A 21,627-nucleotide genomic window follows, 5' to 3' on the forward strand; every position below is an offset into this window, starting at 1 on the left:
GAAACAGATTATTGACAGATAACAAAAAGGTTAAAGAATTTGCATAATTGCTTAGTTACGCGATGGTTACAATATATCAGCGTGGATGCTGACTTATAGGATATTTCGGCTACCATCCCTATACCATAACTCCTGAGGATATTACTATTTCTGCAACTAACTTTGCTATCTTGAAAAATTCGTGGGATATCTTCCACAGTCAGATTTCCACAAGCCAGATCTTCAGAAACCCAGGGGCCGCTGAATAATCAGCTTTTGTTTCTCTCACATTTCCTCCAAGATGCCAGGCTGACTCCAAATTCACATGCTGATGAATTATAGTCATAGGCTCAAGTGAGTCTCTCAGGCCATAAGCAGAGGCAACTTGGCAGGGTGCTGAAGGAAGTGCTGTGTTGCTGGGACAGTTCTTGCATCAAAACCCAGCCTTCATGCAGTGGAGTTTTTACTGGAGAGCACTGTTTTATTCTTATTATTTTGATGCCTTCAAATTAATTTTCTTCAAATCCACAGAAAATAAAACTTTAAAAAAAAAAATGTACTGCAGTTTCTTGTGGGATAATTCGCATCAACCATGAGCATACTGATAAATTATAATGTTAATGGGCTTAATAATCTGATAAAAAGAAAGAGGGTGTTAGCTTATTGGAAGAAAATTAGTTGATTTGACTTTTTTTATATAAGAAACTCATCAATCTGAGAAAGAACATCAAAAATTGAAAAGAGATTGGGTTGGACATATGGTAGCTTCTACTTTTAACTCTAAAGCAAGGGGTGTGACAATTTTATCTAAAAAAAACTATCAAGATTCATAGTGATTACTGATCCCATGGAAAGGTTTGTAGTAAATTGTCAAATTTATTCTGAAGATTGGACTTTGATGAACATCTATGCACCAAATAGAGATGAGGAAGAATTTATTAGGGAAACATTTATGTATTTAGCTGAGACATACCAAAAAATATTGGAGATGGGGATTTTAATTGTTGTTTGGATCTAGTTTTGGATAAAACAACAAAATAAGGTACTCAAGCTAAAACAGCTAAGGGAATTTTGAATGTTAAGAAAGATTTAAATTTAATGGATATTTGGAGTAGATTAAACCTTAAAGAAAGAGACTATTCTTTTTATTCTCATAGATTTGATTCTTATTCTAGGATAGATTTATTTTTAATTTTGCCGCAATTGCAAGGAAATGTTATGAATGAAGATTATAAGGAAAAAAAAATCGTAAGCATACTGAAGCTCATTTTAACTTCTCTATGGTACGACTGACAATTTTTGAAAAGTACCAAATTGTCATCAAACCTATTTTACATTTATTCCTTATCAAATGCCCGGAACTATAAAAGTTCAGTTCTTTGTGTTTCTGGTGGGGAAAAGGTGAGATGACAACAGGGCAATTGGCTATTTTCCCACAAAATGATTTGGAACGCTTTCATCTACATTAGTAGTTCTCAACCTTTTTCTTTCCACTCACATACCACTTTAAGTATTCCCAATGCCATTGGTGTTCTGTGATTAGTAAGGGTTTGCTTAAGGTGGTATATGGGTGGAAAGAAAAAGTTTGAAAACCACTGTTATAATTGTACCTAATTGACTCGTTATGTGCACAGTTTCCTAACTCCAAAGAAAGTGGGCCAATGACAATTTTTCTCAAGCAAAATATTTCAGTAACAATTGGGTCTAGAGCAGTGGTTCTCAACCTTCCCTTCCTATTCACAGAGCACCGATGGCACAGGGATAACTTAAAGTGGGATGTGAGTGGAAAGAAAAAGGTTGAAAACGACTGTTCTACATTCCATGGTGTTCTTTCTTTCTTCAGAAAAAAAAATTCTGCCTGACAAAAACATTTGTGAGCACATGACTTTCAAGGACATAATTCTAAATCATACTTCCCTGATTGCCTTTACATTCACTTTCTTCAAATCCACTGAAAATAGCTTAAGAACAGGAAAGTCTAATACAATGTTTTTAATACAAAATACTGCAGTTTCTTGTGGAAATGTTTACACCAACTACGAGCAAACTGGAGCTCATTTTAACTACTCATCTAAAAGGTGGTACCACTGAAATTGTTTGGATTTCTACAAGCATCAACAATGCTTCATGTACATCCCCTACTGTCTCCTGACCTTATCCTCAAGAGCAGAGCTGAAACAGACTACCTCTAATCCAAGCACAGAGAAATACAGCTGCACCCTATATTGTCAGGAGCCCCAGAAGCAATTGGTATTCTGTCAATTACTTCTGAAATGAGGTCATTCTTGCAAAATAACAAGGTATGACAAACTCCTCGAAGCAACGAGATAAAAGAACCTGCTCTATGTGCAATATAAGTGTACTGTACTACAAAGATTTTCAGCAAATGACACAACATTTCAAATCATAAGTTCAATAAAATCTGAATTGTCATCCTTGATGTTAAATACAGGAACTTTATTCCTCCCTTTGCAAGCTGATCCTCAACTTTCTCATCAGCAGACCCCAATTAGAGCGGATTGGTAACATCACTTCCTCCTTGTTGACCTTCAAGAGAGGGGCATTTCAAGGCTGTTTCTTTGGATTCCTGCTCTGTTCCCTCTATACTCACAATTACGAAACAAGTTCAGCTTCAACGCAACCTATATATTTGGTCACAGCGTCATTGATGGCTAAATACAGCTTGTACCTCTCTTATCTAGCACGCTTGAATCTGTCATTAGTACAAATTTCTTATAGACAGTGAGGGACTCAAACCCTGGTCTCATACGTTGGTGCTAATAATGCGTTGGGCTAACCTAGTGGTTCTCAACCTTTTTCTTTCCATTCACGTACTACTTTAAGTATTCCCTATGCCATAGGTGCTCTGTGATTAGTATGTGGGTGGAAAGCAAACATTTGAAAAACACTCTTTTAATTGTATCTAAATGACTTGTTATGTGGATGGTTTCAGAACTCCAAAGGAAATGGGCCAATGACAATTTTTTTCAAGCAAAATATTTCAGTAACAACTGGGTCTAGAGCAATGATTCTCAACCTTCCCTTCCTACTCACGTCCCACCTTAAGCAATCCCTTCCTAATCACAGAGCACCGATGGCATAGGGATTACTTAAAGTGGTATGTCAATGGAAAAAGGTTGAGAACCACTGTGCTAACCACTTCGCTAGCCATGTCACCCCACAATATTACTTCCTGTTTTAAGCTTTGTTCTACCTTTGATATGTTAACATAAAGTTTCCCCCAGGGGTCAATTTCTGTTTTCCGGCAATTTCTGTGGTCTGGCAATGGCTAGATCCCAACCTCAGCGGATTAAAGAGGTACAACCTGCAATGGGCAATGATGAGTCCGAATATTAGATGGAGATCAAGAATCTGCTTGTTTGATGGCAGAACAACTTTGCTTTCAACTCAGCAAGACCAAGGAGCTTTTTGTGCCTATCAGGAAGGGGAGGAAGATAGACTTTGCATATGCTTTTATTTTCAAGACAACGGTGGAGCAGTTTAATCACTTGAAATTTCTGGGCATCCACATATCTGAAGATCTCTCTTTCAGCCAGCACATCAACCAACCATGAAGGCAAAATACCAAGATATCTTAGAAGCATGTCATCAAATACTGCACTGAATTTTACAGGTGTACCACAGAAAATGTACTGAATGGTTTCATCATGGTCTGGTTTGGAAATTCGAGTACCCAGGAATTCAGAAGGCTGCAAACAGTGGCAAATCGAACCAAGTCCATCACAGGCACTGTCCTCCATCTATTGAAAGCATCCATGCGAAATGCTATCTCAAGAAAGCACCCAAAGGCATAACAGACCGTGGTCACAACCTCCTCTTGCTGCTATCTTCAGGCAGAAGCCACAGATGCCGGAAATCCAATATGTCTAAGCTCAAGAACAGTTTTTCCTCCCTTGACAGACATCAGGCTCTTGAATATCCCTGTACTACCTTAGCCAGAGATCTTCCTGCACTATTGTAGCATCACCTAATTTGACACTCACTGCAACTGTGAATATCTATCTATCTTTCAATACTTTTTTTTTCCTGTTATGCGGCAACTTACTTTACACCTATTGCCAAAAAAGTACATGCATGCTTGTTATAGTATCATTTATACCTGTGCAGCCAGCAAGAATTTCAGTGCATCTGTACATTCTGCTTATGCACATGACAATAAACTCGGATTCATTCATTTAAAAAAAATTTAGGAACTTGATTGCACTATTTTTAGATGAGTTAAAAATAACAAATATTAAGTATTAGAATTATTACAAGTGTTAATTCTGAGGAAAGTGACGGTGCATTTGCAGTTCTGGTCACCACTTGGACCGTGGGCAGCTCCCATGCCCATAACTGGAGGACGTGAGTGCTGATGAGGGTGCAGAGGAGATTCGTCAGCATTTTGCCTGGAATGGAGCACTTCAGTTATGAGGAGAGAATGGACAGGCCAGCACTGTTTTTCCTGGAGTGGAGGGAGGTTAAGATTGCCTTATCCCCTGGTATCCGGAATTCAAGCAACCAGTAGTCTTAAGCAAATAGCAAAAAAAAGAAAATAAATATTTTAAAATAAAATGATTAAGAATAAAGTTGCAGGTTAAAAAAGTGCAAGTTTAAAAATGTAAAAAAAGTTTTATGTTCTGGGTTTTTTTTTCGTATGTGGTTAACTATTTATTTAATATGCCTGTGCTCTGGATTTTGATTTATCATGAGGAAAGTTTTTTTTGTAATAATTCTCTTTTTCTCTTGAATCTCACAGCATGATATATAACTGCAGTTTAATTGTTTATAATGTAAACACCAATAAAAATGTTTTAAAATGTGTCAAAGTAAACGTTCTCTGAAGTAACTTGTTAACGTTTGGTGAAGATGGGAGCAACTATTCAGCCAGCAGAGGGCATTGGTCGTGCTTTGCTCCAGAAGGTGTTTGAATAGTCATGTGAAGCAGCAGTGGCATCGCCCAGGATGAAGAGCTGATTGATGCTGCTCACTGTTGGGGCGACTCTCTTAAAATGTCTCCTTATCCCTGCTTAGTAAGAGTTGCCCTGTTCAGAGGCTTTATCTGTAAACTTTGCGGGGGCGGTGGATGATATTATCTATAATGTTATTGTTCGCCTTCTGGACAGCTCTGTGGAGGGGGAGGAATCTGCAGATGCAGCGATGGTTAAATGTTTTCAGTGAATGTGACTAAAATAAAGTAAAATACTTTAAGTTTTATATATTCATGCAAGTGAAGTTTGTTCAGTGTAAATACAGAATAATGTGGCATGTTGTGAGTGAGCGCAGCAAAGAGACTGAGACAGCAGGCTGTGAGCTCTGGTATCACAACTACTTTAATTTGAATCTCATGCTGCAGCCTTTAAGCTCTATCTCTGTCCCACCTCTAACGTCCTGATGCTTGCGTCCCAATGACGCAAGCGCGTACACGACCTTCCAGTCTGGACTGGAAGAGGCGGTCGCGCGACACCATCCTTGCTGCGGTTGCCCTGCCAACCGCGTGTGTCAAGCAGGGCCGATTCGCCGCTACAAGAATGTGCATTGCCACAATAGTTCTTTTGTCTTTTATTCACAGATATCTTCAACATTTCACAAGCCACAATTGTATCGGTGCCCAAGAGTGTAGTAACTTGCTTAAATGACTACCAACCAGTGGCCCTCACATCCACAGTGATGAAGAGGCAGATGTTGAAGCATATCAGCTCCTGTCTGAGTGGTGACACAGATCCATTCCAATTTGTCTACCACAGCAACAGGTCTAGGTTCTGCACCCAGGAACACCTGGACAGCAATGAAGCATACATCATGATGCTCCTTATTGACTACATTTCAGCATTCAACACCATCATCTGATCAGCATCGCCAAGACGTGGGCATCAATACCCCACTCTGCAAATGGATCCTGGATTTTCTCACCTCCAAACCACAATCAACACAGATTGGCAGGAACATTTTCTCCAGAACCTCCATCAGCACTGGAACACCTCAGGGATGCATATTTTGCCCTCTGCTCTACTCACTTTACACCTATCATTGTGTGGCACAGTACGTGCCATGGCAGAGCGTTGAATAAAAAGAGGCAATAAGTTAGCATACAAGAGGGAGATTCAAAACTTGGTTGAATAGTGCACCAACAACAACCTCTCCCTCAATATCACCCTCATCATGGAGTTGATTGTAAACTTTATGAAAGGAAAGCCAGAGGTGTACAATCCAGTGATCATTGAGAGATCAGAGGTGGAGAGGGTGAGCAAATTTAAATTCCTGGAAGTCACCATCTCGGAGGACCTTTCCTAGACCTGACACATGAATGTCATCGTGAAGAAAGCACGTCAGCGCCTCTACTTCCTCAGGAGTTGGCGGAGGTTCAGTATAACATCAGAAATGGTGGTAAAAGTCCACAGATGAGCAATGGAAAGTGTGCTGACTGGCTGCATCATAGCTTAGTGTGGGGGCACCAATACCTCAGAGTGAAATGCTCTGCAAAGCTAGTGGACACAGCCTAGTACATCACAAAATTCTCCACACTATCAGGAAAATCACCATGGAACGCTGCTGACGCAGAGCAGTAGCAATCATCGAGGATCCATGCCTCCCAGTACACGCTCTGCTCTCGCTGCTGCCATCAGGAAAAAGGTATTGGTGCCACAGGACTCGCACCATCAGTTTCAGGAACATCAGACTCAACAACACTCAATCAAGGACTCACTTAAGGACTCTGACTTTGCACATTATGTATCACTGATTTTTTTTTCTATATTTCAAAGTTTGTTTACATTTTTCTCTATTGTTTCTGTATTTTTCTTATTGTGCACAGCTTACAGTTACTGATCAGTAGAAATTCTGCCTGGCCCACAGAAAAATGGTTATATATGATATCATGCATGTACTCTGACAATAAATCTGAACTTTAATGGCAGATGCTATGCCAAGGAAGACTGAAAGGAAGGACAAGAAGGGAGTGGCGAGTGGTCACCGCAAGACTGATGGTGGTGAAGTGCATTTATTTTACTGCAAGGAGTATTGCACACAAGGCAGATGAACTGATAGCCTGAGTCAATTTGGAATTATGATGCTATGGCCATGACAGAGACAAGGGGAACAGAAAGGGCAGCTCCATGTTCCTGGGTTTGGTGTTTTGGATGGAAGAGGGTTATGTGCACATGTAGGTAATGTGTATATGTTCAAGAAAGTTCTTTGATTCACAGTCCAATCTCACTTCTCACTCCTCCAAGTTCACCAGTATCAGGCAATTCTTGTACTGTGCACAGAACCAAGCATTTTTGAATCTTCACCAGGCTTTGGTGCTTAAAGGTAAATAGTTACTGCTCATGAAGATTCTTGTTGGTTTCAGAGGAATATATGTTGCTCGTTGGACACACACAGACTGATTTCCTCCGCTCAGTGTCTTGCTGAAAATACTTGCCCCATCATGGGTTTTCCAATTGATAACCTCTAAAAGAGGTCGAGTCTTGTCTCACCAATTTGATTTTATTTTGGAGGAGATTGTGGTTGAGGAGCATAAAGCAGTGGATGTTATCCACATGGACTTTAGTAAATCAATGGACAAGGTCTGTCACATTCGCTGATCCAGGAAGGTGGAGATGCACAAGATCTATGGTGTATTAATAGATTAGATAGAGTATTGGCTGGCCCACAGAAGGGGACAGTAGTGGTGGAAGAGTCCTATTCTGGCTGGATATCTGTGCTTTGAGTACCCCCTATTGTTTGTGATGCACAGAAATGACTTTGATGAAAGAGAAACTGGATTAGTTAACGAATTTGGTTGACGAAGACTGATGGCCATCTAAATTGTCCACAACTCCACCAAAAAAATCAACAGGATGTATTGGTAAATCTGTTGCAGATACGGGTAAAGAAATGGCGAATGGAGTTCAAGTGTGAGATTTTACACCTTGAGAGATCAAATTTAAGAGGAATGGCAGGAGTCTATAAAGATTTAACGTGCAGAAGGTTCTGACGCCTAGCTGGGAATTGGTGTGGTGTATCACGATTGATTTCATTAGGCGAAGCATTATGTACAACTGTAAGGAAGTTATGTTACAGCCTTATAAAACTTTAGTCAGGCCACAATTGCAATACGTGTGCAATCCCAGGCACCCCATTACAGGAAGGATGTGGAGCTACAGAAGTGGTTTACCAGAATCTTGCTTAACTTAGAGGGTATGACTAATAAGGAGAGATTGGACAAACTCGGGAAGCTGAGAAGCAAAGTGATCAAGGTTGATAAAATTCCAAGAACAATTGATAGGGTGGACGGCCAGAATCTTTCCCAAGGACATAATTGTTGCATACGAGAAGACACATACCTGGGGGGGTGGGGGGGAAGGGGGGGATGTGTGTGGCTTTTTTTTTTAACTTGGAGATTGAGAGGTCCTTGGAACGGGCTGTCATTGTGCATGGTGGAAGCATATACAGCAGTAGCATTTAAGAGGCTTTTGGACAGACACATGAAGGGGAAGGAGAGATAGATATCTTGGGCAAGCAAAGCAGGACCGTTTTAGTTTGATTTGGACATCATATTCAGCACAGACGTGTAGGCCAAAGGGCCTGTTCCTGTGTGATACTGTTTGACAGTCCTGATGGTTGGACATTGGTCTCCCTTAAAAAAGGACCTAGTCCCTTCACTTCCCCATGTCCCCAATTCCCCCACATCCTTGAAACTTGCTGGATTCAGCAAATGTATAATAGAGAAGCGGAATGGCCTTCTAGATCCAGACACCCAGGTTCAACCATGAACTATACGGCTGTCCTTGTGGAATTTGTTTGTTCTCCCTGTGACTGCATATGGGTTTCCTCTAAGTTCTATTTTCTTCAGACAGACAGCACTGCAACTGGCCAATTCATAATTTCTTCCAACATCCCAAGGACATGCTAGTCATTTGGCCACTGTAAATTAGCTGTACAGTACAGAATCTATGGGGAACTTACAGCAATGTGGAGGGTGTTTCGATCGCATGCCACAGTGACAAGTCCAAAAGACCCCAAAACCCAGCAGCAACAGAAATTCACCAAAACAAATGGTTACTTAAACAAAAGTTCCATTTAATTTTTTTTTAATCATAAAAACAGGATCAAACTTTAACTTATTACTATTAACTTAACCCCCTTCTAATTCTAAGCGCACGTGTATGTAATGTGTATATGTTCAAGAAAGTTATTTGATTCACAGTCCAATCTCACTTCTCACTCCTCCAAGTTCACCAGTATCAGGCAATTCTTATACTGTACACAGAATTCAGCATTTATGAATCTTCACCAGGCTTTGGTGCTTAAAGGTAAATAGTTACTGTTTATGAAGGTTCTTGTTGGTTTCAGCAAGATAATTGTTGCTCGTTGGACACACACAAACTGATTTCCTCCACTCAGTGTCTTGCTGAAAAACTAGCCCCATCATGGGTTTTCCAATTGATAACCTCTTCTTCCAGGTCACCACAGAGTTCCTCTAACCAGCCATTTCCTCTTGTAAGGACTACAAAGGGTTTTCAACAGGCTGAACTCAGAAGTCATAACCCGTCTTCAAAATGGGATTTTCAACAAGCCTACCAGCTTGTCACGTTGCAGCCTTAAAAGCTACTTCAGAATTCAGTTCTTTCTCTCTCTATCTAAGAGAAATCCTGTTCGTTCTTTCCTCTTTGTCTGCTTGTGAAAAAAAAACATAACTTTGGAGGGCGTACCCAATCCTTGAAAGATTTTTATCAGCACTCAAGCCTGGACTCTTCCTGCTTTTTTAAATTCGTTCCAAAACAATTTCATTGTCTGCAAAGGCAATCGGTGCCTGGACTGTCTAGCTTGAGCTGAGCTCTTGCATTTTAAATGAGATCTGTTTTGTAATTATTTGTTTGTGAAGTGCCCTACACTAAACCCCCACAACCTATCTCTTTTAAAGACATATTAATATAAAATATAACCTGCACAAGATCTCAAAACACTAAGCTGGGGTTTAATAGGAAATAACATCCAAGTTCAGTGACACCAAAATTCTGAACATTCCAGATCATTGGATCTTTACTGCCATCAGCAGGTCCAAATCAAGAATCGCAACACCATTTTCTGGATATAGTGATTCAATCCAAGCAAGTATTTGGAAAATTTTATTTGCTATCTGAATTACTTTGCATTGCACATGAAGTGCTTAGAAAATTCAAATTTAAAAAATTGGATGGCCGTAACCCAAGGTGGATCATTCCATAATGAGAAGTCGGGGGAAGGAAGATTGTATGGAACTTGCAGAATATGGGATGTCAGGGAAACTTCCAGTCTCTCTGACGATCACTGACCAGACCAAGGAACTGAATCATTCAAGTTGCTGAAGACTTCATAGACAAGAGTTGCATACTGAAGGTGCAAACAGAGAAAGATGCCATTTCTGTCACCTACTACGTGATCCCACCACTGGACAGATATTCCCATCTCCATCTTCTGCAGGGACCACTCCCTCCATGACTCCTTTCTCCATTCCTCCCTCCCCATGAATCATTTGCTTGGTACCTACCCCTGTGACCACACCTGCTTGCTGATCATCATTCAGGGCCCTAAACAGTCCTTCTAGTGAAGCAACATTTCACATGTTAATCTGCAGGGATCATCCACTGCATCCGGTGCTCCCGTTGTTGTCTGCTCTACATCGGAGGGACTAGGTGCAGACTGGGTAATCACTTTGTGGATCACCTCAGCTCTGCCTGGCACAAGAGTGTGGATCTCCCAGTGGCCACTGATTTCAATTCCCAATTCCATTTCCTTGCTAACATGCCTGTCCATGGACTCGTGCAATGCCAGACTAAGATCACCTGCAAATTGGAGGAATAACATCTGCCGTCTGGCATTAACATTGACTTCTCCAGTTTATGTTAACCACCACCCACCCCCCCCCCCACCCCCACCCCACTTCTTCCCCCAGCTCTGGCACTCTCCCTTTTCCCTCTGTCTCCTTTCTCAGACAAAATCAGTTCTCACCTTTACCAATTTGTTGGTCTGGATTCCTCCCCCAGCCAGCACCATTTCTATTCTGAGGTCCTGTCTTTTGCTTCTTTCTTTATTTTTGGAATATTTTATTTATAAATTTTAACCACCAAATAAAATTTACAATACAAATCTTTGAAATAGTCTAATCCATTACACATGTGGTGAATATCTTTCTCCATCTCCCCCTCTCCACATCTCCCCCTCTACCCTTACCCCCCCCACCCCTTAAAGCCCCAAGAAAGAAGTAAGAATGAATGAAAAATATATTTTCTTTGGCTTGGCTTCGCGGATGAAGATTTATGGAGGGGTATGTCCACGTCGGATGTAGGCTCGTTGGTGACTGACAAGTCCGATGCGGGACAGGCAGGCACGGTTGCAACGGTTACAAGGGAAAATTGGTTGGTTGGGGTTGGGTATTGGGTTTTTCCTCCTTTGTCTTTTGTCAGTGAGGTAGGCTCTGCGGTCTTCTTCAAAGGAAGTTGCTGCCCGCCGAACTGTGAGGCGCCAAGATGCATGGTTGGAGGCGATATCAGCCCACTGGCGGGGGTCAATGTGGCAGGCACCAAGAGATTTCTTTAGGCAGTCCTTGTTCCTCTTCTTTGGTGCACCTCTGTCTCGGTGGCCAGTGGAGAGCTCGCCATATAATACGATCTTGGGAAGGCGATGGTCCTCCATTCTGGAAACGTGACCCACCCAGCGCAGGTGGGTCTTCACCAGTGTGGATTAGATGCTTGCAGACTCTGCCAGCTCGAGTACTTCGATGTTGGTGATGAAGTCATTCCAATGAATGTTGAGGATGGAGCAGAGACAGCGCTGATGGAAGCGTTCCAGGAGCCGTAGGTGATGCCGGTAGAGGACCCATGATTTGGAGCTGAACAGGAGCGTGGGTATGACAACGGCTCTGTACACGCTGATCTTTGTGTGATTCTTCAGGTGGTTGTTTTTCCAGACTCTTTTGTGTAGTCTTCCAAAGGCGCTATTTGCCTTGGCGAGTCTGTTGTCTATCTCTTTGTCGATCCTTGCATCAGATGAAATGGTGCAGCCGAGGTAGGTAAACTGGTTGACCGTTTTGAGTTCTGTGTGCCTGATGGAGATGTGGTCATGGTGGGGAGCTGGCTGATGGAGGACCTCAGTTTTCTTCAGGCTGACTTCCAGGCCAAACATTTTTGTGCATCATATTCATGCATTCAACCCCAGGTGCAATCTACAGTGATGTTACAAATCTCAATGACCACATTCAGAATGTTATTTTTCCATATAAACTTGTCACAGCTGTCCTGCAAATGAAGATGCATTACTGGAATGAGGAACTGAATTATGTCCACAGTGCAAGTCTGTCAGAGAGGAGGCTGAAACACGGAAAAAGCAGGAATTATGAGGTTCAAAAATTACATGGGTCATTGATGTCGTCAAAAGGAAAAGCAATTATACAAGATATAAAAAGACCGGAGATTGTCCAGAGAGTTTTTTTTCAGGGTTCAGGTCCGAAATGTCACCAATATATCCTCAGCATTAGACCTGCTGAGTTCCTCCACACATTTCTAAATTCTTTGTCTTCACCCCGCGAGCCCCCTTTTAAACATTCACATCAGTCCAAGCTTTTAGCTTATCCTTCCTTCTCTTCTTTGACCTGGTTTCACATTTTGATGGTCATTCTGGTGAACTGCCCAACTTTCTACAATCAAGTCAGATGCAAATTGTTCCTGTTGGTGAATTAACCATGATGGGTTTTCTGGCCCAGTGAATATTCAAGTATAAATTTCAAGTTTCAACAGAGAAGTGATGAAAAAAAAGAGCCAAAAAAAAAGTGAACAATCGGAAGGCAAAAATTTCTTCAGCAAATAACACTCATGTTTGGAAAAAGTACATTTCTCCTTAGCAATAAGAAACAGTTCATGCACTGTGTTACATTTCATCAACTGCAAGAATTTGTGCTTTAACTATCAATTAGCACGAAAACCAACAAGGTCGGGTCAGATACAGCAATGAGCTCTCTGAACCCTTTTCCATTAATAATGGCATAAAGCAAGGCTGTGTTCTCGCATCAACCCTCTTTTCAATCTTCTTCAGTACGATGCTGAAACAAGCCATGAAAGACCTCAGCAATGAGAACGCTGTTTACATCTGGTACCGCACGGATGGCAGTCTCTTCAATCTGAGGCGCCTGCAAGCTCACACCAAGACACAAGAGCAACTTGTCCATGAATTACTCTTTGCAGACGAAGCTGCTTTAGTTGCCCATTCAGAGCCAGCTCTTCAGCGCATGACGTCCTGTTTGCGGAAACTGCCAAAATGTTTGGCCTGGAAATCAGCTTGAAGAAAACTGAGGTCCTCCATTAGCCAGCTCCCCACCATGACCAGCAACCCCCCACATCTCCATCGGGCACACTGAACTCAAAACGGTCAACCAGTTTACCTATCTCGGCTGCACCATTTCATCGGATGCAAGGATCGACAACAAGATAGACAACGGACACGCCAAGGCAAATAGTGCCTTTGGAAGACTACACAAACGAATCTGGAAAAACAACCAAATGAAAAACCTCACAAAGATTAGCGTATACAGAGCCGTTGTCATACTCCTGTTCGGCTCCGAATCATGGGTCCTCTACCGGCATCACCTACGACTCCTAGAACGCTTCCACCAGCGTTGTCTCCGCTGCATCATCAACATTCATTGGAGTGACTTCATCTCCAACATCGAAGTACTCGAGATGGCAGAGGCCGACAGCATCGAATCCACGCTGCTGAAGATCAAACTGCACTGGGTAGGTCACGTCTCCAGAATGGAGGACCATCGCCTTCCCAAGATCGTGTTATATGACGAGCTCTCCACTGGCCACCGAGACAGAGGTGCACCAAAGAAGAGGTACAAGGACTGCCTAAAGAAATCTCTTGGTCCCTGCCACATTGACCACCGCCAGTGGGCTGATATCGCCTCAAACCGTGCATCTTGGCGCCTCACAGTTCAGCGGGCATCAACCTCCTTTGAAGAAGACCGCAGAGCCCACCTCACTGACAAAAGGCAAAGGAAGAAAAACCCAACACCCAACCCCAACCAACTAATTTTCCCCTGCAGCCGCTGCAACCGTGTCTGCCTGTCCCGCATCGGACTTGTCAGCCACAAATGAGCCTGGAGCTGACGTGGACATTACCCCTCCATAAATTTTCGTCCGCGAAGCCAAGCCAAAGAAAGTAAAGTATGAGTAGAAACAAGTTGGTTAAGTAGCAGATAAGCACGCCCATATTGTTATTGCTGTTTCTGCACAACACACAAAACAAACACGCATATTAAATACAAAGGATATGTAAGCATCCACTATCAGTCCTAATGATCCTCATGCAATCATCCAATAAAAGTTAATCAAAACATCCAGCAAACCATCATGCAGTTGGGTTCAATAATGGTTTCAATGGACTAGAAAGGGAATATTTACACCAGTGAAAATGTGTTCTGTTTGTCATTGATGCTTTAAGCCCATGACAAAGTTTGTTTCAAAGCACGTCAGATCATTTTAGACAATGTGCGCATATGTGTGTGATTTATTTTGTACAACTCCCACTCATTTTAGTTTTTTTCGCCAATTTAATTCTTTTCCCTAAACATCAGCTTCTCCCGGGGGGAAATTGCTTTTCCTTTTGACAACATCAATGACCCATGTAATTTTTGAACCTCAAAATTCCTGCTTTTTCCGTGTTTCAGCCTCCTCTCTGACAGACTTGCATTGTGGACATAATTCAGTTCCTCTTTCCAGTAATGCATCTTCATTTGCAGGACAGCTATGACAAGTTTATATGGAGAAATCACATTCTGAATGTGGCCATTGAGATTTGTAACATCACTGCAGATTGCACCTGGGGTTGAATGCATGAATATGATGCACCTCTTTGTTTCTGTCCCTGAAGTCGTGATGTGCATGTGCCTTCCCTATCACAGCATTGATCTGAAGTGCCACTTCTCAGTTAGAATACTTACAGTATGTGATGACATTGTGTGCAAGTACTGGCCTCCATTTCATCTTCACCAGTGGTTTGGGCCAACATCTAGACTGTTGCTGTAAAATCAGGCCATCATTTATTGCACAGAGCACTGATATTTCCCCTCACATCTTTACTTTTGACAACTAGAGTTTTGCCTTGCAGAATAAAAATGAGATAACAAGCATTAGTGGACAACTAGATCCCAATTTAATCTGAACACAATTGGAATCCTACAAAAGACTCCCATTAACATTAAATTTAAAATTATATTCTTGTTTGGAAGTATCCAGACTAAAGATTTTAAATTACAGTCCTCTGTAAATTTTTCTGTACGGCTGAATGAATGATTCAGGTAATAATAAGTTTCAACGCGAGTGTCCATTGAGCAATTGATGAATTTACAAAAGGGATCCATGGATCAAGAAAAAGAACCATTTAATATTCATGACAGCCAAATTGCCCAAAAGGAACAATTGCAGATCAAGAGAGAAGTCCACCCACATAATTTTTGTTAATATTTCCCCTAAATTTATCCAGAAAGGACTTAATTTCATGCATAACCAGGTTGAATGTATAAAAGTGCCACTATCTATGCCACACCTAAAACACAGATTTGGGATATCTGATTTACTATGATGCAACTTTCGAGGTGTGAGATCTAGCTGATGTAAAAAAAATTGGAATGGATCATTCTAGATCTTGAATTAAGAGCTGTCATATACTATCTAGCCATAAATTTGACCAGCATTGGTGATCAAGGTTAGGGAATTCAGCTGTCATGAAGGTTAACTTCCCCAAAAGTCAATCCAAATTTATTAAAATTGCTTTGGCAATAGCCAGGGAATGTCTCGCGGTATCATGGAAATCCAATTCCCTCTTACAGATTGATCGTTGGAATACCGAAATGCAAGGTTGTGTTCCACTGGAGAAAATGACGTATAATCTTCGAAATGAATATAACAGGTTCATCGATATTTGGCAGCCTCATTTGAATTATTTAAATGCCTGGATAGTTTATTTTTCATCCCTTATTAAGTAATTTAATTTTTTTTTATTGTATTAAATGTTGACACCAGCTCTGTCCCCTTTTCCTTTCTCTTCTTCTCCCCCTCTGTCCACTGTATCTTTTCCTTTCTCTAAGGTACGGTCGGGTTATTTCTTGGCTTAATGTGCACTTTAAGGATATAATTTCTTTTGTATATTTGTAAATACATTCATTGAATCCTTCTTTTTGTATATATATAATGTACGTTTTTCTTAAAATTTAAATTATACATAGATATATATATATATAAATATTTTGTGACTGGCCCAAACTGTGTGCTTTGATATTCAATCAAAATGTGTACGGAAAGAGGCACAGAAGCAGGCAGGGAGAGGGTGATAGTGTTGGTGGACTGTCATGGTGAAGGAATGAACTATGATTGGCATTTGGTATGTTAACATATCACCACTTGGACAGACACATTCGGAACAATTTTTTTTGTGTGGGTGGAGATGCAGTGGCCGAATCCAAGAGTGCAACCATATTCTGCCCAAAGAACCACACAAACATGCAGGGAGAGGGAAGCAATGAGAAGAAACAGAAAATACCTGTACAGAACCACCATGTCGGTCAGCTGCCAGGTGAGCTCTCAAGTGATGGGAGTTGGCCTGCTGTATATCCCAAGCACCCCTGTGTTCTGCTGACTGCCATTTATTATTTTATAAAGCATGCATGGAAAAGGAAGAAAGAAAACCCAACAACTCATTAAAACCTCATGCTGTGGGAAGACTAAAACAAACTTAAAATCACCCCAAAATGGCACAAAAAATTCCCCACAAACCAGAAAGTAGAGAAAATTATTATTTGGCAAGCATAATTCCAACATTCATGCTTTGAGAAACGACAGTCAATTTATTTAATTTTGCTGTAATAACCGATTCACAACATTTTACTTTTAATGCTCACTAAATTATTATTCTCAATGGCAAACACTTCAGGACTGAGACAAGCTGAATGAGGACAAGATATGACAACATTTCTTTTGAAATTTATAATCCCCCAGGACCATGAAATATTACATTATTTTTCAACTTTAGGATAATTTAACATTCGTCAGTGGTTCCTTATTAATAGATGTAAACAACACTGAGCTTCAATAAAACAAATTCTATCCAACTTTGAGATAGCAGGGAAACAAAAATAATGCCTCACCATCTCATCAGCAATCAACACTCAATCTACATCAAACAAAAGGAACATGACATTTACTTGTTACTGCTAAGGAAGCTGAACCAAAGTTCACTGCAATAAATTAGTAACCCCTTTCAGACTGCTGATTCCGTGTGGGTTAACTGGCTAATTTAATGGGTCCGTATCCACTAATCGCGAGGAGTGAAACGTCCCAACCTGGCAGGGCGAGTTAAATTCAACCGGGCTCTGACACTTGGTGGGATCATGTGTCAGATCCCAGCCGAGTTAACTCACTAATCACCTTCTGGCGGAAGGTCACCGCTAGAGACAGGGACCCCCCTCCCCCTTAAAATTTCAAATTGCCGATTAACCAGGTCAATTATGGTGGATTGGGAAAGGCTCCTCAGTCCAGCATGCCCGGTTGGGTTTCCCGCTTCCTTGGAGGGTTGGCAGTGGGAAAGGGGCTAAGTGAGGCCAAATCCTTTGCGTGAGGCATTCTCCTTTATACAAGAGAGAAAAATAACAATCTCATTGCTGCTGCTAAAGCTTCATCGGGTGAGAAATTCCATCCACTGATTACTTCAGCACAACAGAATTGAAGATACCTTGTGCTAAAGTGATTCCTTTGGCGCCCTTCAGAAAATGTGATCAGGCAATTCCTGCCATGTGTTGCCCTTTCCAAGACACATGAAATTATGTCTCTTCTCACAATACTCTTTTGGAGTATTTCTGCAAATATTAGTCTACGTGGCACCACAATGCTTATTAGTTATCTGGCAGGTCAACGAGATCTTAATATTGCTATTCTGGGCTTGGATCATTCTTAGGTATTTTTTTATTCTCCTCTCTCATTTGCACTACCTAAACATGGTAGCACCCTACAACTCACCATCACACTCATGAACCACCAGGTCTCGACCCCACCATATGTTGGTATTATAAACTCCCTTCAAGGGCCTGATCACCACACAAACAACCTGTGCCAATCTCTGATCAGCAGATGACACCTTCCCTCCCCCCTTCCTCACTTGAGACCTGAAAGTGCCCGCCATACATGGGCCAGGACTGGACCTCCCCAATCATCCCAGAGGCTACACCATTCTCCAGGACACTGGATGGAAGCATATAATGGTGATTCCACAGCACTTCAGGAAGGAAGGCAGTGCAAGACTGTAGGCTTGTAGACGGACTGACTTCAACAGCAGAGAACCAACACCAAAAGACCCAAGTTCCAAACTTAGTTCTTAAAAAAAATGAAAACAGTTGTGACTGCTATTAAGAATCGTTGCATGGAGATGCATCTAAATAGGGAGTGGCTGAGAACTAAATCGTGCCACACAAACATGGAACAATAAAAGGTCAGGTTCGATCTACTAACAGCATCTTTTCCCAATTTTATCAAAAGCAAGAAAGAAGAATGCATTTCAAGAGACAAGGCACGAATTCCAAGTTTAAACAAATTAGACAGAAAGAGTAGAAATGACTTGAGTGGTGAAGAAAATGCAAAAATACCTTTTGGAATGGATAGAAAGAGCAATCGCTATGAACCACCAGTCCAAAGATCCTTCAAAAGTGAAGGTTTCTTCATCAGCATATTGATTCAAGATTATTCACAAAATTCCAATCAGATTACTTCCAGAACAAGGAGGCAACTTTAACTATATTGGAATGGATGTTAATTGACAATGATAAAATGACCTGCTTCAGTTAAACTCAAAAAACAAATGAAAAGGATCACAATTTGTAGAATTATCTGGAAAAAGATGAAGGAAACATTAGAAACTGACTACATTTCTATTAACTGAATGTCGGAGAGATTACTTAGTAAGCTGTTGATATCAGACACTGAGAAAAAGAACAAATCTTGCATTCAGCAGGTTCTTGATTCTTTGTACAATGAATTACTGAACCAAGAGCAGCTTGGAACACTGGTATGCTATTGTTTCAGCGTGGTTATATTGGAAAGTGATCAGTAGCTGTGTCAATGGGAAAAGTGTGCACTAACAGTGGGGAATGCAATGACCAGCTGGTTCAATAACTGGCGTCAGTAAAGGCTTCACCACTAAAGCCTCCACACTCTTTTTCAGTATTGAGACACCCATTTTGCTCACATCAAAAGCGCCTGACATCTTGCGAGGGTTCACTCTCTTGAAGGATTTTCAGACGTATACCTCGGAGACAAATGTCACAGTGCTGTCAGCTTCTGCAGAGATTCTCATTGGTATGCTGAGTTCTCGTGCTTCATGTGTTGGAAGAGGATAAAATGATTTTGGTTTATTCAGATTTTTTGGCATTATATTCCACATCCTCGAAACATAAGGAAATTAAATCTCTTAATTTTTTGCTGTCAATAGAAATAGATTTTCTCGTCTTTTTTTGAGAGGAAAAAAAACCTTGATACTCTTTTCAAGATGAGAGTTTACATTGGGTATTTGCACTCTATGGTCTATTTAAAGAACTTGCCTTTGGTTTTAATGTCTGAATTACCACTTCTGACTAAGGATTTAAAAGATTTGAATTCTACTCCAAACTTTCCAGAAATGGGAATTATCCTCCATTTTCAAAAACAAGCAACTGGCTAGGGTTTCTGATACCACAATTTACATTCCCAATTAGGGCAAATGAGTAAACTCATCCTTATCTGTTCCCAAAGGGAAAATGGCTCAGCAAAAATCAGCTTCAGTCCAGTTTGAAGTTAATTTTTATTTTAGGATGATACTCAATCTACCCTGTACCAGCGAGTAACTAGCTCAAGAATCAATGTGTCTTCACCTCACACATCCCTCATCAGTGTATTTTAAACATAATCAGGATTAAGTATCAGAAAAAAATCTATAATGTACACCCAATCTGCTAACTTGTCCAGACCATTCTGAAACAGTCTTATTGATCATTGATTTATAATTCTTCGCTTCAGATTTATTGTCATACATGACATCACATACAACCCTGAGATTTATTTTTTCCTGCAGGCGAAGCAGAATTACCATTAATTGGTATTGCAAAAAAAAACTGTCCACAGTGTAAACATGTAATGAATGTAAACAAACTGACTGTGCAATACAGAGAAAAAAATCAATAAAGTGCACAAGTCCTGAATTGAGTCTCTGATTGAATTTGTTGTTGAGGATTCTGATGGTGGAGGAGTAGTAGCTGTTCTTGAACCTGGTGGTGTGAGTCCTGTGGCACCTATACCTCTTTCCTGATGGCAGCAGTGAGAACAGAGTATGTGCTGGGTAGTGTGGGTATTTGATGATTGCTGCTGCCCTCTGACAGCAACGTCCCCTGTAGATGTACTGTAGATGCACTGTAGATGCCTGTAATGTCCTGGGCTGTGTCCATTAACTTTTGGAGGGCTTTATGTTCAGGGGTATTGGCATCCCCATATCAGACCGTGATGCAGCCAGTCAGCACATTTTCCACCACACTTCTGTAGAAATTTGGCAGGGTTTCTGGGGTCATACCAAACCTCCACAAACACCTTGGAAGTAGACACACTGACATGATGCCATTAGTGTGTTGGGTCTAGAAATAAATCCTCCAAGATAGTGACTCCCAAGAATCCAAATTTGCTCACCCACTCCACATCTGATCCCCCAGTATCATTGGATTGTATACCTCTGGCTTAGTTTTGGTGCAAGGTTCCGCCAAGTTTTCAATCTCCATCCTGTATGCTGACACATCCCCTTCCTTTGTACAATTTTCACTACCGGGGTACTATCAGCAAATTTGGTGTTATTGTCACACAGTCATGCGTGTAAAGTGAGTAGAGCAGGGGGCTAAGAACACAGCCCTGTGGTGCTCTGGTACTGATGGAGATTGCGGAGGAGAGGTTCTTACCGATCTTCACTGATTGTGGTCTGGAGGTGAGGAAATCCATGATCCAATTACACAGTGGGGTGTTAACTCTCAGGTTTTCTGAATCCAGGCTATTTATATGGGTGGACAAAGATTTGAAAACCAACTGATATAATATCAGGGGCTCAATGAGAAAGTTTAGATTTATTATCAGAGTACATATATAACACCACATACAACACAGATTCTTTTTCCTGTGGGCCAAGCAGAATTTTTACTTATCGGTAGTGCAAAAAAACTGTACGCATTTAAAATTACATATATAAGAGAGAATGTCATCAAACTATCTGTGCAATGCAGAAAATAATCAATAATAAATAATGTCCAAAGTAAGAGTCCTGCAATGACTCTTGTTCAGGAGTCTGATGGAGCAGAGTAGCAAGAGTTGTTGTACGAGACCTGTGGGACCTATACCCTTTCCTGATGGCAGCAGGGTGGGTGGTGCGGATCCTTGATGATTGCTGCTGCTCTCCAACGGCTGTACTCACGTAAATTTTCACAATCGCTGTCTGTGATGTTCTGGGCTGCGCTGACAACCTTTTGCAGAACTTTCCTCTTAGAGGTATCGGTACCCCATTACAGTGATGCAGTCGATCAGCATATTTTCTACTGCACATCTGCCAACGTTTCCGACGTCATACCAAATCTCC

General features: G+C 41.2%; 1 protein-coding gene across 14 annotated transcripts in view; it reads right to left on the minus strand.

The window, feature by feature from the left end:
- The window catches only part of LOC138740513 (casein kinase I), a 488,373-nt gene that overhangs the window by 25,426 nt on the left and 441,320 nt on the right, over positions 1 to 21,627 (minus strand). For 9 of the 14 annotated variants that reach the window (XM_069893289.1, XM_069893305.1, XM_069893299.1 and 6 more), the window contains one exon: positions 16,537 to 16,632. The exons of 3 other annotated variants lie outside the window; for them this stretch is intronic. In XM_069893289.1, coding sequence (XP_069749390.1) covers positions 16,537 to 16,632 — 96 coding nt within the window. Of the gene's footprint in view, positions 1 to 14,938; positions 15,099 to 16,536; positions 16,633 to 21,627 lie in introns of those variants that run through there. 2 more of the 14 variants (XM_069893340.1, XM_069893364.1) reach the window with 2 other exon arrangements.

The sequence above is a fragment of the Narcine bancroftii genome, chromosome 1, assembly GCF_036971445.1.
Source record: "Narcine bancroftii isolate sNarBan1 chromosome 1, sNarBan1.hap1, whole genome shotgun sequence".
Taxonomy (NCBI): domain Eukaryota; kingdom Metazoa; phylum Chordata; class Chondrichthyes; order Torpediniformes; family Narcinidae; genus Narcine; species Narcine bancroftii.